At 42.6% G+C, this 13761-nt stretch overlaps 1 protein-coding gene across 1 annotated transcript in view; it reads right to left on the minus strand.

Annotated features, from left to right (window-relative positions):
• CERS6 (ceramide synthase 6) overlaps positions 1-13761 on the minus strand; it is a 146756-nt gene that overhangs the window by 52413 nt on the left and 80582 nt on the right. Inside the window, exon 5 of the mRNA XM_075284229.1 lies at positions 4633-4683. Coding sequence (XP_075140330.1) covers positions 4633-4683 — 51 coding nt within the window. The remainder of the gene's footprint in view (positions 1-4632; positions 4684-13761) is intronic.

Here is a 13761-nt window from a genome sequence, read left to right on the forward strand (position 1 = left end):
ACGCATCTGCACACAGTGCCACACTCCGGGGGATTGGATACATGCATCTGAACACAGTACCAGATGCCAAAGGATTGGATACATGCATCTGCACACAGTTCCACACACCAGAGCATAAGATATGCACCTCTGCACACAGTACCACATGCTGTAGGATTAGATATGCACGTACCACACGCCGTAGGATTAGATACGCGCCTCTTCACACAATACCACACAGGGGAGGATTAGATACGTGTGTCTGCACACAGTACCACACTTTGGAGGTTTAGATACATTGCCTCTGCACACAGTACCACAAGCCAGAGAATTAGATACACATCTCAGCACACAGTACCACACGGGGAGGATTAGATACGCGCATCTGCACACAGTACCACATGCCGTAGGATTAGATACGCGCCTCTTCACACAATATCACACAGGGGAGGATTAGATATGTGTGTATGCACACAGTACCACACTTTGGAGGATTAGATACATGCCTCTGCACACATTACTACAAGTCAGAGAATTAGATACGCATCTCAGCACACAGTATCACACGGGGAGGATTAGATTCCTATCTATCTATCTATCTATCTATCTATCTATCTATCTATCTATCTATCTATCTAGCTATCTATCTATCCATCCATCCATCCCTCCCGACATTTACAACAATTGCCCCTGCTGGCAATCATGATATAATAAGACCACATATTCTGCACTGTCCTAGAATATTTATGTAGGTTCCCTATAGATAAGTCAATACGGCAGATATTCTCCAGATTTCCCTTTTGCACCTGTGAGTCTCGGTAATCTGAGTGTTGTGAGATTTGCTTTCTCGGGCCTATGGTTTCAAGCAAGTTGTCATTACAAATGAGCCTTATAAATGACACTGGGATTTCTTTTTCTATTTCCAGCCACCAGAAAAATATTCATGTACCCAAGTGTCACATTTATCACAGAGACAGACTAAATCATGAGAAAATATAGAGCAGGAGGAAGTGGCGGCGTCCTGCTAAGATCTCATATTTTCTTTATGCAGCAGATAAATAGCCCATCCAAGACAAAGGCAACTCCGTCTCTACAGGAAGGCGACCCCCACTGTGACACTCATCACACAATATATTGTCCAGCCACTTGGATGGGGTATGATGTGGTCACATGAAATATTTATCATAAATTGGATTTTTTTTCACCTGGCAATCTTTATAATACTCAAGAATAAGCCAAGAAAACAGATCTGATATTTTACAAGAAACCAATGAGATGATAACAAGAGAAATCAATGGAAATGGGCAATGAGACCGAGAAGAAGTCACCGTAAACCATGAAATATTACTATTGACGCTGGTGTAAAATGTCCCACCATCTATGTTTTTTACAAGTGGACATTTTTAACCCTTTAAGGACTCCGGACTGGTTCACATTTTTGTTCGGTATTCTGTTCGGGGAGTCCACTTGGGAACCCCCTGAATGGGATACTAAACGCATTAAAAGCGGTGAGCAATGTAAGCAAACAGACCCCATAAACTATAATGGGGTCTGTGTGTTTAATCATGTGCATAGCCCACATTCACTGATATTGAGTTTAATGCTGCCATGTGACACCCAGTTGGAAAGTTGGAAATCTAGATTTCACTTCACGTCCACGGCCCAGTGGTCCACACCAGTCTTTATTTACTTTGCTGCAATGATGATATTCTGTACATAGATGTGACCGTTACAATCAAACACAGGTGACGCTAGTATGTGCGCCTGATAAGGTCAGAGTCTTGTTTTGTGACTAAATGACCAGTAATCCCGGTTACATGTAGTCGTCCTAACTAATTAGGCTGAGTGCCAGGCGGTAAAGAAGTCACACCACTCTGTGTTGGTATTCGTTCTTCTCTCAGTAAAAGAATATGCGCTGATGCCCTTTTTATTGAGACCACGGGGGTTAAATAGTAGCAGAGAAAGGAAATGATATAACAACAATGTAAGGTTTCATATTAATTCCTGATTGGTATGATACATCTCAGGGCTCGTTCACATCTGCGCCCGGTCTCCGTTCTGCAGGTTTCCGTTTCCTGCACAAAACAGAGGCAGGAGACGGAAACCTGCAGGACTCTTTCATACCCATTCATTTGAATGGGTTTGAAAGATGTCCGGCGGTGAGCGTCGGTGAACGTTTTATGCTCTCCGCCACAAAACCATTTTTTTTAAATCGGACACAGAGTTGGACATGCAGTACTCTGTGTCCGGTTTTAAAACAATGGTTTCGCGGCGGAGAGCATAAAACGCTCACCACCATGCATGCAGAAGATGGAAAGCTGAGAATGGAGAACTGAATGCTAGTGTGAACCCAACGTCAAACAAACAGAAAAAGTTTAATCAGTTCCATATATAGCCAGCTACTCCCGGTCCTGCGTGGTGACCTTGGGGAGCTGTCTTCTGGCAGCAAGCCAAGCATTTGTTTTTCTTGCACCCATCCTGGATACAGACGCCATCTTATCATATAACATTATACCAGTTTCAAGCATAAGCAACTATATCTTGCATTCAGTTTTTAAGGAGAACAATGTTTTTTCATATATTACATGATTATAAACGTCACACGGCATGAGACCAGTGATTGGCACATGGATGTGTATGATGATGTCATCAATGCGAGACTGGTGAGGACACTGGAGCAGTGTGAGTGTTGGTTGTATTTTAGACAGCCATTTCATTTTTGTAACTTTTCCAAAGACAAATCCAATTCTGTAAGTTCCATATTGCAAGGCAAAGGGTGAATAGTGATGTAGGAAGTAACAGCTGGATCTAGATTATAAGGAATTGCCTCTGCAAAGATCAGCAGTTTCTGTGTGTACATGTAACATGGAGTAACAGATGTGATCCTCCAGGGTTTAAAAAAAAATCCTTCATGTTGTCTCTTCGTATTCTTGTCAAACATTGAGTTTTGCAATGTGATTTTTAGAAGCATACTGAGTTATACTGAGTTATATCGCTGTGCAAACACTAATCCCATAGGCGGACTTTGCCACCGCTAACCCCTGCATTTTATATCAACCATGGAGGGCAAAAAAATGGGAAAATGAAACTAGTGGATGTCTGGTCTATTAATAAATCAGTAGTCAGACTTTAAAGGAATCTTATCACAAAGAACTTCTGTAAATGAGAACAACTTCTAGAATCTTGAAAGTGTCGAGTTATAGCAAATAAATGTGATTGTTTGTATAATACAAAGTTCTTCAATGTCCAATATTTTTTCTGTACCAATTCCTCATGGTTTTCAGGGGATGACTAAGCAGGGATTGGCTATGGGGGCGCAAAATGACGCCTGTAACGATACATTGAAATGAATGGGATCTGTTTTGAGCGCTCACATTCTGACACGGGTATACCTGCTAGAATGCGCGCCCGTAAACTCCGTGTGAATTCGCCCTAAGTATAGATGTTGCAAAAAATGCCACATGTGAATAGTCACATATGTCATAAAGATATAGGTCATAAAGTTTCATTTGAGACTGACGGCAAATGGCTCCTAACCAGTTTGTCCCTAAAATTTTGGCCTCTCCTGTAAGTAACTAGGGGGCGATCCCCAATAAGTGAGCCTATATCGGGGTCGGATTTGAGGATACTCCAGGTGTTATTCAAGACTCAGAGCTTCTTTCCCTATCCAAGGCCTCCTGATGAGACTTTTAGAGGACCCTGTCCGGCTAGCCTCTCCTTTGAAATCTCTCTCTTAAGTCCCTAGCCGCCAGCTCATAGTCCATAAGATGGGTACAATTTCTGCGAAGACGCAGAAATTGTCCCTTAGGAATCCCACGTTGCAACGATGCCGGATGCCAGCTATTCCATTCCAGCAAACAACTTGTAGCGGTCTCTTTACGAAAAATGGTGGTGCTAAGTCTACCCAAGGCTGATTTAGAGATTTTTAAATCAAGAAAGGTCAAAGATTCCTCTCTAATCTCTGAGGTAAAGAATAGGCCCAAGGGATTTTGGTTAAGAGCCGCTACAAAGCTGTTGAATTGGTCCACTGTGCCCCATAGATCAGGAACACGTTGTCAATATACTTGACCCAAATTAAAATAGATGACGCCCATGTTTCCATCTCTTCACCAAAGACCACCTCCCTCTCCCACCAGCCCAGATATAGATTTGCGTACGCGGGGGTACATGGGCTCCCCATTGCGACGCCTCAGGCAGATATCTTACTTACAGTTGTTTAGGCAGGAGTGATAGAAGACTATGGAGCAGGAAGGCTATTTATAAGAGTTCAGCATGTGTGGTGGATTCATGCTCGCTGTTAGAGCTCCCGGTCTGTCTCCTGACCTATGTACTAGTCTCCCTATCCTTTAGCTGCTAGGGGCAATTTTATTATACCTACCCGGCAGACGACACTATAGGATTTCTTTTTTATTGGTTCATCTTCTACCATGATATGAGAAAGATTTTTGGCTGCTGATATAGTGCTGGCAAACCAAGGGCACTGCATCCCCCTACATGGTTTATAGAACCAATTGTCATTCCATATTGGTTGCACAAATATTTTATAACTGAGTCTTTTTAACGCATATAAAGAAATTATTTTAATCCGTCCTATTGCGAGCAGCTCACTCGCTTATTTATTTCACATTTGATATACAGAATAGTTGTAAGTACCTGGTAAGGATAGTTGTACCAACATTGTCTTGTGTTCCAGAGCCAAGGAGTCTAGAAGTAAGAAGGAAAGAAGAGAGTCATTTATTACATGTGTCAGAAATACATTTCAGGTAAGTGAATAGAGAATAACATTGTGTACTGCCAATTGTTAAAGGGGTTTTGTACCTTTGTAATATTAAAACGGATTGCCTGACATTAGGAAATATTATACATAGGCCAACAATTTTAGATCTGAGGGGTCTGACAGCAGCGAGTTTAGGTACTGTGTAGGGTTGAGCCGATCTTGACTTTTCAGGTTCGATTTTGATATCCGATTTCTGATCATTTTTCATTCGAACCCGATCTCGATCCCAATGCAAGTCAATGGGATTTTTTACTAATCGGAGATCGGATTTTAAAAACAATCCTATTCACTATACAGCATGGAATCTAACAATTGAACGCTTTAATTGTTAGAATCCACGCTGTATAGTGATTTGTTTTAATTACTAAGCAGCCAGAGGATTTTTTTTTAATCGCTACTTAGTCCCCCCTGGTGTTCACTTACCTGCAGAGATGGCTGGTGCCCGGTGTTCTCGTTCTTCTTCACCTCACTGCCCCCTACCTCCTAGGTTAGGAGAGTGTGGGCTGGTACTGGGAGGGGAGATGTCACTACTACCCTCCCAGTACCTACCCACACTCTCCTAAGCCACAAGCCCTGCCTTCCTCCTAGCTCTTTAACACTAACCTGGTAGGCGGGGACAGCGAGGCGAAGAAGAATGAGAACACCGGGCTCCGGACCAGCCATCTCTGCAGGTAAGTAGCTACTAGAGATGATAGCTAGTCTCCCATTAGAATAAATGGACGCAGCCGGCGCGCAGGGGGTTAAGGCTGCGTGCCGGCTGCTTCCATTCATTGCTATGGAACCACATCAGAGCCTTCACACTGAGTATACACTCCGCTCAGAATGAGCAGAACATATACTCAGTGTGAAGGGTAACATTGTTAGCTTTTCCCACAATGCTTGGCCAGTAGCAAAGCATTGTGGGAAATAATCACCGATCTCGATCCCACCTAAAAAGATCGTGTTCGGAATTCCGATCGCAATCGTTAAATTTTCTTGATCACCGATCAGAATCCGATCTTTTCCGAACACGATCGCTCAGCCCTAGTACTGTACCATCGAAATCTATGGAACAACGCTGCAGTACCTAAACCCACCAATAGTCAAGTAAATTGTGCAAATAGCTGATCTCCAGGGGTCAGATCCTTGCAGATCTAAAGTTAGTGGCCGATCATAAGGATAGACCATCGATATTAGAAAGTGAATAGCCCCTTTAATCACATCTGTCTATCCAAAGCTCAGTACAGCTAATCCTTCTGGGATAACCTCAGTGTTTTGGGACAAACCAAATGCCTGCAAACATCTCCAAACTTGGAAGCCCTTCCACAATTAACTAGGTAATTAAAGATCCTTAGAATTTCAGGTCTAGGTCACTGAAGTGTTTGGCTCCTATCGAACATGCTGATCGGTGGGGGTCTGGTTGCTGGGTACCCACAGAATAAAGGGACGTCGTGGGCCAAGCATGCACTTTACTGCTCCATTCATTCTCTATGGCACTGACTGCAGGTGAAGTCATTGTCACCCAGGTGAGATCCGGGCAACTCTTTTCACTAAAGGATCAGCCGTACACCTGATTCTGATCCTAACGTCAAAATGACCTTATTCAGTTGCCAAATGACAATCTCAGCTCTGCTGGCATCTTATTGTTTCCATCAGAAAGAATAAAACAATTGAAGCGTCACCACGATGACCTGGGTGCACTATAGCGCGACTGTTCTCTTTTCTCCCAGATAAACCCTTGTTAGCTCCGTCCTTTGGGAAGTGACCGGCGTAACTTGCATTTGCAGGAAAAGTCATCATTATGCATTGTCGTTTCCTATGTGCTCTGCGCCTTGTTTGAAAGGCTCTTCTTAAATTGCTTTGTTCCTGCAGCTGTTAGTCTGGGTATTGTTCTGGAAAATCGTTTAGGAGTATCTGAAGCTAAGCTTCACTGAAAGTGTCATAACCCTACAAATGCAGAGCGGAGCGCAGAGCGGAAAGTCTACGGTATGTAGTAATCCCATTCACTATGCAAAACGCTCATAGAGAAAATGTCACATTAAAGCTAAGGGCTAGTTCACGCGTAAATTACATGTGGCGTATTTTGGTCCTGGAAAAAAACACTTCCTAATTAGGAAGCGTTTTTTGGACCTTGCCGTGCTTTTTGGAGAGGTTTTTTTGTAAAAACTGCTTCAAAAAAACGCCTGAAGAAAGGTCATGTCGCTTCTTTTTTCTGCTCGCGGTGAGAAACTGCTAGCAGAAAAAAAAAAGCTAGCAGTCTACATAGACCACTATTGTAATGAGGCGGATTTTGAGGCGAAATCCGCCGTCAAAATCCGCCTCTTTGTCCCCGTGTGAACTAGCCCTAATGCCCCACATAGCGGGACACAGCAAAAAAGTTCTGCGGGAAAAAACGTAGCAGCGACGCATTGCATTTTTTTCCCGTAGCACTCTTCACAGAAAGTCTACAGTGGACTTTCTGCTTCCACTATACCCATAGGGAAACCGCCGGCAGTCTTTACAAACGGCCCGACTTGTTTAGGGAAAGTGATTTATGATGAGTCCGCGTCCCTGTGCCAGAATGGAAAGCTGTGCCAGTTAAATTTCTGGCATGGGTTATACTGGGTTATACCGTTCACTCAATGACCTAACACTTACATCCTCTATTATCAGAACCTCCCACGCTCGTATACAAGACTTCTCCCAAGTTGCACCGATTCTCTGGAATGCTCTACCCCGGACAATCAGATTAACTCCCAATTTCTACAGTTTCAAACGCAAACTAAAGACGCATCTTTTCAGACAAGCCTATCACAATTTCTAACGTAAACCCTTAACCTTCCTCTGTCCCCGGTCCCACATTACCCCACATGATATGATGTCATCTCAGGATAACTTTATAGGTCCAAGCTCCAGCCACATGTTACAGGACACGACTGGTGACGGCTCATAAAGTCTTATGTTTATGCAATGACAGTCACCTCTATTACAAAAGTGTCTGACCTCTGCATAAGCAATGCCGCCCCTGCTACCTCTTGTGTCACCCCCTCTACCTCATAGATTGTAAGCTCTTGCGAGCAGGGCCCTCAGTCCCATTGTGTGAAATGACTTTCTTTGTAATGTATCTTTCTGTCTGTATTTGAACCATACAAATTGTACAGCGCTGCGGAATATGTTGGCACTATATAAATAAAAATTATTATTGTTATTATTATTATTACTGAGTCTGTCCCGTCAAAATCCCTCCCCACATTTACACAATCAGAGGTTATGGTGTATGTTTGGTAAACGAAAGCACCATGTACCAAATGTGCACCACAATATCTGGTGTAGAGGGAGTGATACATTCCCCTGCAATATCTATAATGGATATGCAAAAAACCTAGGCATGTAAAAATTGATATGAAGGCTGTACAGGCACAGCAGTGAGTAACATCACTTGTCCTATTACACAGGTGTGGCGTTATGGTAATGCTGTGTATACAATGGGAGGAATACGTTCACATAGCAGGCAAACAAAGCAGCATTTCTAAAGCAATATATTTATGAAAAGTCTTCAATTTACATAAGTTACCAATATAGATAAGATCCTTGAGCTGGGAATACCCCTTTAAGGGCCCATGTACATGTCCGAGATGACCGAGTGTGCATCTGAGTTGGGGGCCAAGTTTATCATGGAATCCAGTGAGTGACATCCAAGTTTTATCCGAGTGCATTCTGTAATGTATTCACATCTATGGAACTTTCGGATCCACACCCCTCCAATAACAAAGATAATTATAGAGCAGGACCTACTCTGCTCCATGTTATCGAAACGGAATGGATCCGGAAGCCCCATAGATATAAATGCATCACAGAATACACTTGGCAGTCTGACTGCGTTCCTTGATAAACTGAGCCCCCAACTCAGAGACATCCTCAGTCGAGTAAAAAATACGTAGCTGATTTATTGATATTAGAGCTTTGTCTGCCGGTCTTGATCCATTTGTGCATTGGAGCAATATATGCCAGAATTATTAATGTATAAAAGGTTACAGTGTCATGCACATCAGAAATGCAATCTACTCGCCAAGAGACCGGCCTAGATTTGTGGTGTAAGGTTAAGTTAAGGCAGCATTTATAACTCTTGTTTCGCTGTGTTTTACAGACAGTACTAAGAAAGGGAGTCAGATGTTGTGTAATTTTTTGCTGCATTTATACAAAGAATAGATTTCCTTCTAAACCTAAATTGAGTTACTTTTTACATAGAAGTCTATGGAGAGGTTGTTGAAAGCTCTAAACTCTGCTACATTGTGAGTCAATGAACTCTCCTGACACTGTTGCATCTCCCAGATAAGTCTCTATCACTGTACAAAATGAGGCAATAAATGAATTACCATCCTCCTCCTCCCCTCCCCTCTCTATAGAGTTCTGTGTGAGATGAATATGGAGTTGGACTCTATATAAACAAACAGTCTAAGTGAAGTTTCTTATATCCACCTGCACTTCTTTATGAGAAGTTGTTTTATATTCGGAGGTACGCTTTAACATTACTAATAGAGCCCTGGCAATACTATATGTGTGTCACAGAATGCACATTTACGCCACCCCCTGGCATTCAGCCAGCACTACCTGTCACCGCCTGAAATATTTATACCTCAGACTGTACAGCCTGTGGCTATAGCTCCTTGTTCGCCCTCCACGTGTATGACTGATTCTCAGATATGCAAAGCAAATGCCTCGCTAATACTTTTCCCCTGGTAATAGCTCACTATCTGAATTCTCAACTATTTATGCAGCAAATCTTATCAGTTCTGATTTATAATAATGTAGAATGTGTTGAATACATTTTTGACAACCGTTTCCATTAAGTTTCCAGCTCTCTGCAACATCCCTCTGCCGTTACTGCCAAAATATTCATGCAAGCAGGAGAAGCTTTAGCATATTTAAAGGGCATTGCTATATATAAAGTATAGGGGCACATTTAGCAACGTGTTTACACCTAGAATGTGGTGTAAAATGTTTCAAAACTGGAATATTTTTTATAACAAACGCTGCAACTAAGTCATTTTCCATTACAAGCTTCACAAGACGTGGCTTGGAAGAGAAAAAGTTATGGACAGCAGGAAGGGTCGGGCTTGGAGGCCTACAATTGCACCCTAATTTTGGTGCAAACTTTTGCACAGTAAGCCAACCAGCAGGTGACAACGTTAACCACTGTGACAAATCTGGTCCATGGCTAGACTGTATAATACCATCCCATAATGATTACAGTAAGGGACGCTTTATAGCAGAACGACATGGACTCTGTACATCATAGATAACTATCATACTAAAAGTCAGTCTCCTGGCATAGTGTACACGTCAGTAATTCCGATGCACAGCAGACCAAATCTCATGTCCAAGAGTCAGTACTATGAAACCAGCCCAAATCCAGACATGGCAGGTTATTGCTGCTACAGTTTTGTTGTGATTCTCCAACAAAGCAAAATTTGTATATTTCAAATGGTGAAATCCACGGTAAAAAAACAAAGTTGCAACATGCTGAGGAACAAGTTGCACGTGCTGAGCGTACATCAGACACCTATTTCATTGTGGATATTTGAAAAATCCCATCCACATGTATTGTACTATAAACTGTGCATGTATTGTATTATAAATGCAGAAAAGCTGAATTTATTGTTGTTGTTTTGAGGCAAAACCAGGAGTGGATTTAGCTATTACATGTGACGTTTTAAGCAAAATTTAAAAGTTGAAATATGTGCAGGGTCTTGCTGAGCGGTCTCTGCTATGACTGTATAAGTCTTCACACATGGATTCCTATTAGTTTCTCTGCTACTAATATCTCTATTATGGCTACAGCTCATTTTGCATTTAACTTGATGCAAAAGGCATGCACAAAGCAAAGCAGTTTGCCCCCCCCCCCCTTTCCATCCCTTACTACCACTGGTTTCTTCCCATGTCAGGAAAATAGCTATGAAAAGCCCAATTGGACAGAATATAGGAGATCCATGAACACTGGACTGCAAATCCAGGTTATGATACAGCTAAAAAGTTCTCTGACATAGAAAAAAAGAGAAATATGAACACAATAAATAAAACTGCTTGCTGTCTGTGATTAACATCACATGAGCAATAACACAAGCAGCTAATCAGAAGTATATAGGAGTAGGTAGACTCTCCTTACACGTAATATAACCCGTGACAAGTTGAAGACTCCTCTCTGTGCAGTTTACAAGCAAAGAAAACTGTGTATAAACATGGGAAGACAGACATGCCCTTCCCCTTTCCACTCTCTGTGTTCCTATTTAGATTCTGCTGGTTTCTAAATAACGTCCCCAATAATGGTGAGTGAACAGCAAACTGACCAGAAGGGAGACACCTAGTGGCAGGAATTGTAGAGGAGTTTTCCAGGCAGAAAACAGCAACCTTTTTAAATAAAGTATATTACATTTTGCTCCAGAATCACATGCTCTATTAAATAAGACTAAGTTGTCAAAAAAGTTAGAGTCTTCCCTTCCCTTTCTGATCCCCTCCTGACCTTGGCTTCCAATGCTACATCAAAAAACTGCATCAAAACTGCAGGTGTGAAAAACCTCTAATAAGAGGCTAAATTAAGTTGGGTTATAGAGTCGTTTACAGCAGGTGTCTAACTAATTATGAGGCAATGTAATTTTCATTTCCATCTGCTGAAAGGTCTAGTGAAAGGTTAAGTATAAAACCTACTGTCTAAGACAAGTGAAGAACCTCCGCGTAAATTCTAGTTTGGTAGATAATTGCTTGGGAAATATAGTTGACAAGGAAAATTACAACACTGGCAATCGTCGCTCCTAATGTAAGGACCATTAAAGACAACATCACATGATTGCATAAAATTAAAATGGCGTAGGCGAGGAAGTACAGATGCAGCGGAGCTCAACTTGTCATTTAACACAATAGCCTTTATGACAAAGGGTAGATCATTCCGCCACCCATGTATTACATGGCTTCCATTCATGTCAATGGTTGTGCCTATGGCCAGACTGACTTCATCCTGCACCATATGGAGAATAGGTGTCTTTATTGTATTTTATTTTTTTCTTCGAATTGTCAAGGTTACAAAAATAAAGGAACACAAGTAGAAATAATCGATTCAATGGACATAAAATATCCCATCCTGTAGCCCCTAAGGGTGCATGCACACTACGTAACACCGGGCGTGTATGAGAGCCGTACACGCCGGCGTTACAGCAGACTGCCGAACACTTCCCATTCACTTCAATGGGAGCGCTCGTAAACGCCGCTGTTACGAGCGCTCCCATTGAAGTGAATGGGAAGTGTTCGGCAGTCTGCTGTAATGCCGACGTGTACGGCTCTCATACACGCCCGGCGTTACTCAGTGTGCATGCACCCTAAGGGCTAAAATATCATTAAGGCTGAGGCCCCCTGTTGCAAAAACGCAGCTTTTTTTCGTTGCAGGTTTTGCTTGCAGTTTTTGAGCCAAAGCAAAGCCTTCTGCTCAATCCACTCCCGGCTTAGGTTCAAAAAATGCAGCAAAATCTGCAACAAAAAATGTTGGGTTTCCACAACATGGGGTCTTAGCCCAGCACCGGTTTTATAGAGTCAGGAAAATAAAAGGAAACTGTTATTGTTCCAGCAAGGCTTGGATTTTCCACTCAACAGACCCATCTTCCCACCCAGTGAGGACTCTGACTTATCCCCCTCTCATGCATGTTACGGAAAAGCTGATATTTTTGTTGCAAATTTTGATGTGGATTTTTTGAGCCAAAACCAGGTCTGGATTTAAGTGAGTGAAGGGAGAAGTATAAGAGCTTGCTAGATATTTCCCATTCCTGTTGAAGCCACTCTTGGCTTTGGCTTAAAAAAAACCACAGCAAAATCTGCAACGAGAAAAAAAAATATCAGCATTTTCGCAATGTGAGGCCTCAGTCTTAAAGGGATTCTACCATTAAAGCAACTTTTTTTCTAATTACCACGTCGGAATAGCCTGAAGAAAGGCTATTCGTTTCCTACCTTTAGATGTGGTCTCGCCGTTCCTTAGAAATACTGGTACTTACCGGTATGCTAATGAGGTCTCGGCAGCAATGAGGGCATCCTTCTTCTTCATCTGCCTCCTCCCCTTGTCTGTCGTCTTCTTTCTTCGTCATGTCTGACGCCTGCGCATTCGGCAGCGAGACCCTGTTAGAGCTGACTGCGCATGCCGGCGGCCATATTTTCAAGGCTGCAATTGCGCGCTTGCACAGTCTGCTCCTCACATCTTCGCTGAACAGAGTGTACTGCGCATGCTCAGTAAGGTCTGTACAGCCCTCCGACGTGTGGATGAGTTCAATCGTCGGAGGGCTGTACGGATCTTACTGAGCATGCACAGTACACTCTGTTCGGCGAAGACGTGAGGAGTATACTGCGCATGCGCACAATTGCAGCCTTGGAAATATGGCCACCAACTGCGCAGGCATCAGACATGACGAAGAAAGAAGACGACAGACAAGGGGAGGAGGCAGATGAAGAAGAAGGACGCCACCATTGCTGCCGAGACCTCATTAGCATACCGGTAAGTACCGGTATTTCTAAGGAACAGCGCGACAGAGACCACATCTAAAGGTAGGAGACGAATAGCCTTTCTTAACGCTATTCAGACGTGGTAATTAGAAAAAAAAGTTGCTTTAATGGTAGAATCCCTTAAAGGCTAAGTTCATGCGTTTCGGAAACACAGTGTTCTTGGCTGCTGTGGAAATACAAGAGCTAAAAGCTATAGACGACTGCCATGGTAAAGGTCCATAGAGTAAGTGGAGCATATGGGAATCCAGTGTACCGAATCTAGAGTTCCCAAGTTGTAAAGTAAATAGAGTCATAAGAAGAGTGCGCCCCATGATTTTGTTGCGGCTCCATGTGCCCCATACAAGCTCTGTGATAGCTCTGTACACGATTAATTGTCAACATCTTTAGCAACGGCTCTGGGAAAATGGAACACCATGAAAATTTTCAGAAGAAGCCAAGCCTATATAGGCAGAACCATCATGGCCAAAAGAAGTGCCCATGTATCATCTAGAATGACTGCTAGCCAACAG

Source organism: Leptodactylus fuscus, chromosome 8 (assembly GCF_031893055.1).
Source record: "Leptodactylus fuscus isolate aLepFus1 chromosome 8, aLepFus1.hap2, whole genome shotgun sequence".
Lineage (NCBI taxonomy): Eukaryota > Metazoa > Chordata > Amphibia > Anura > Leptodactylidae > Leptodactylus > Leptodactylus fuscus.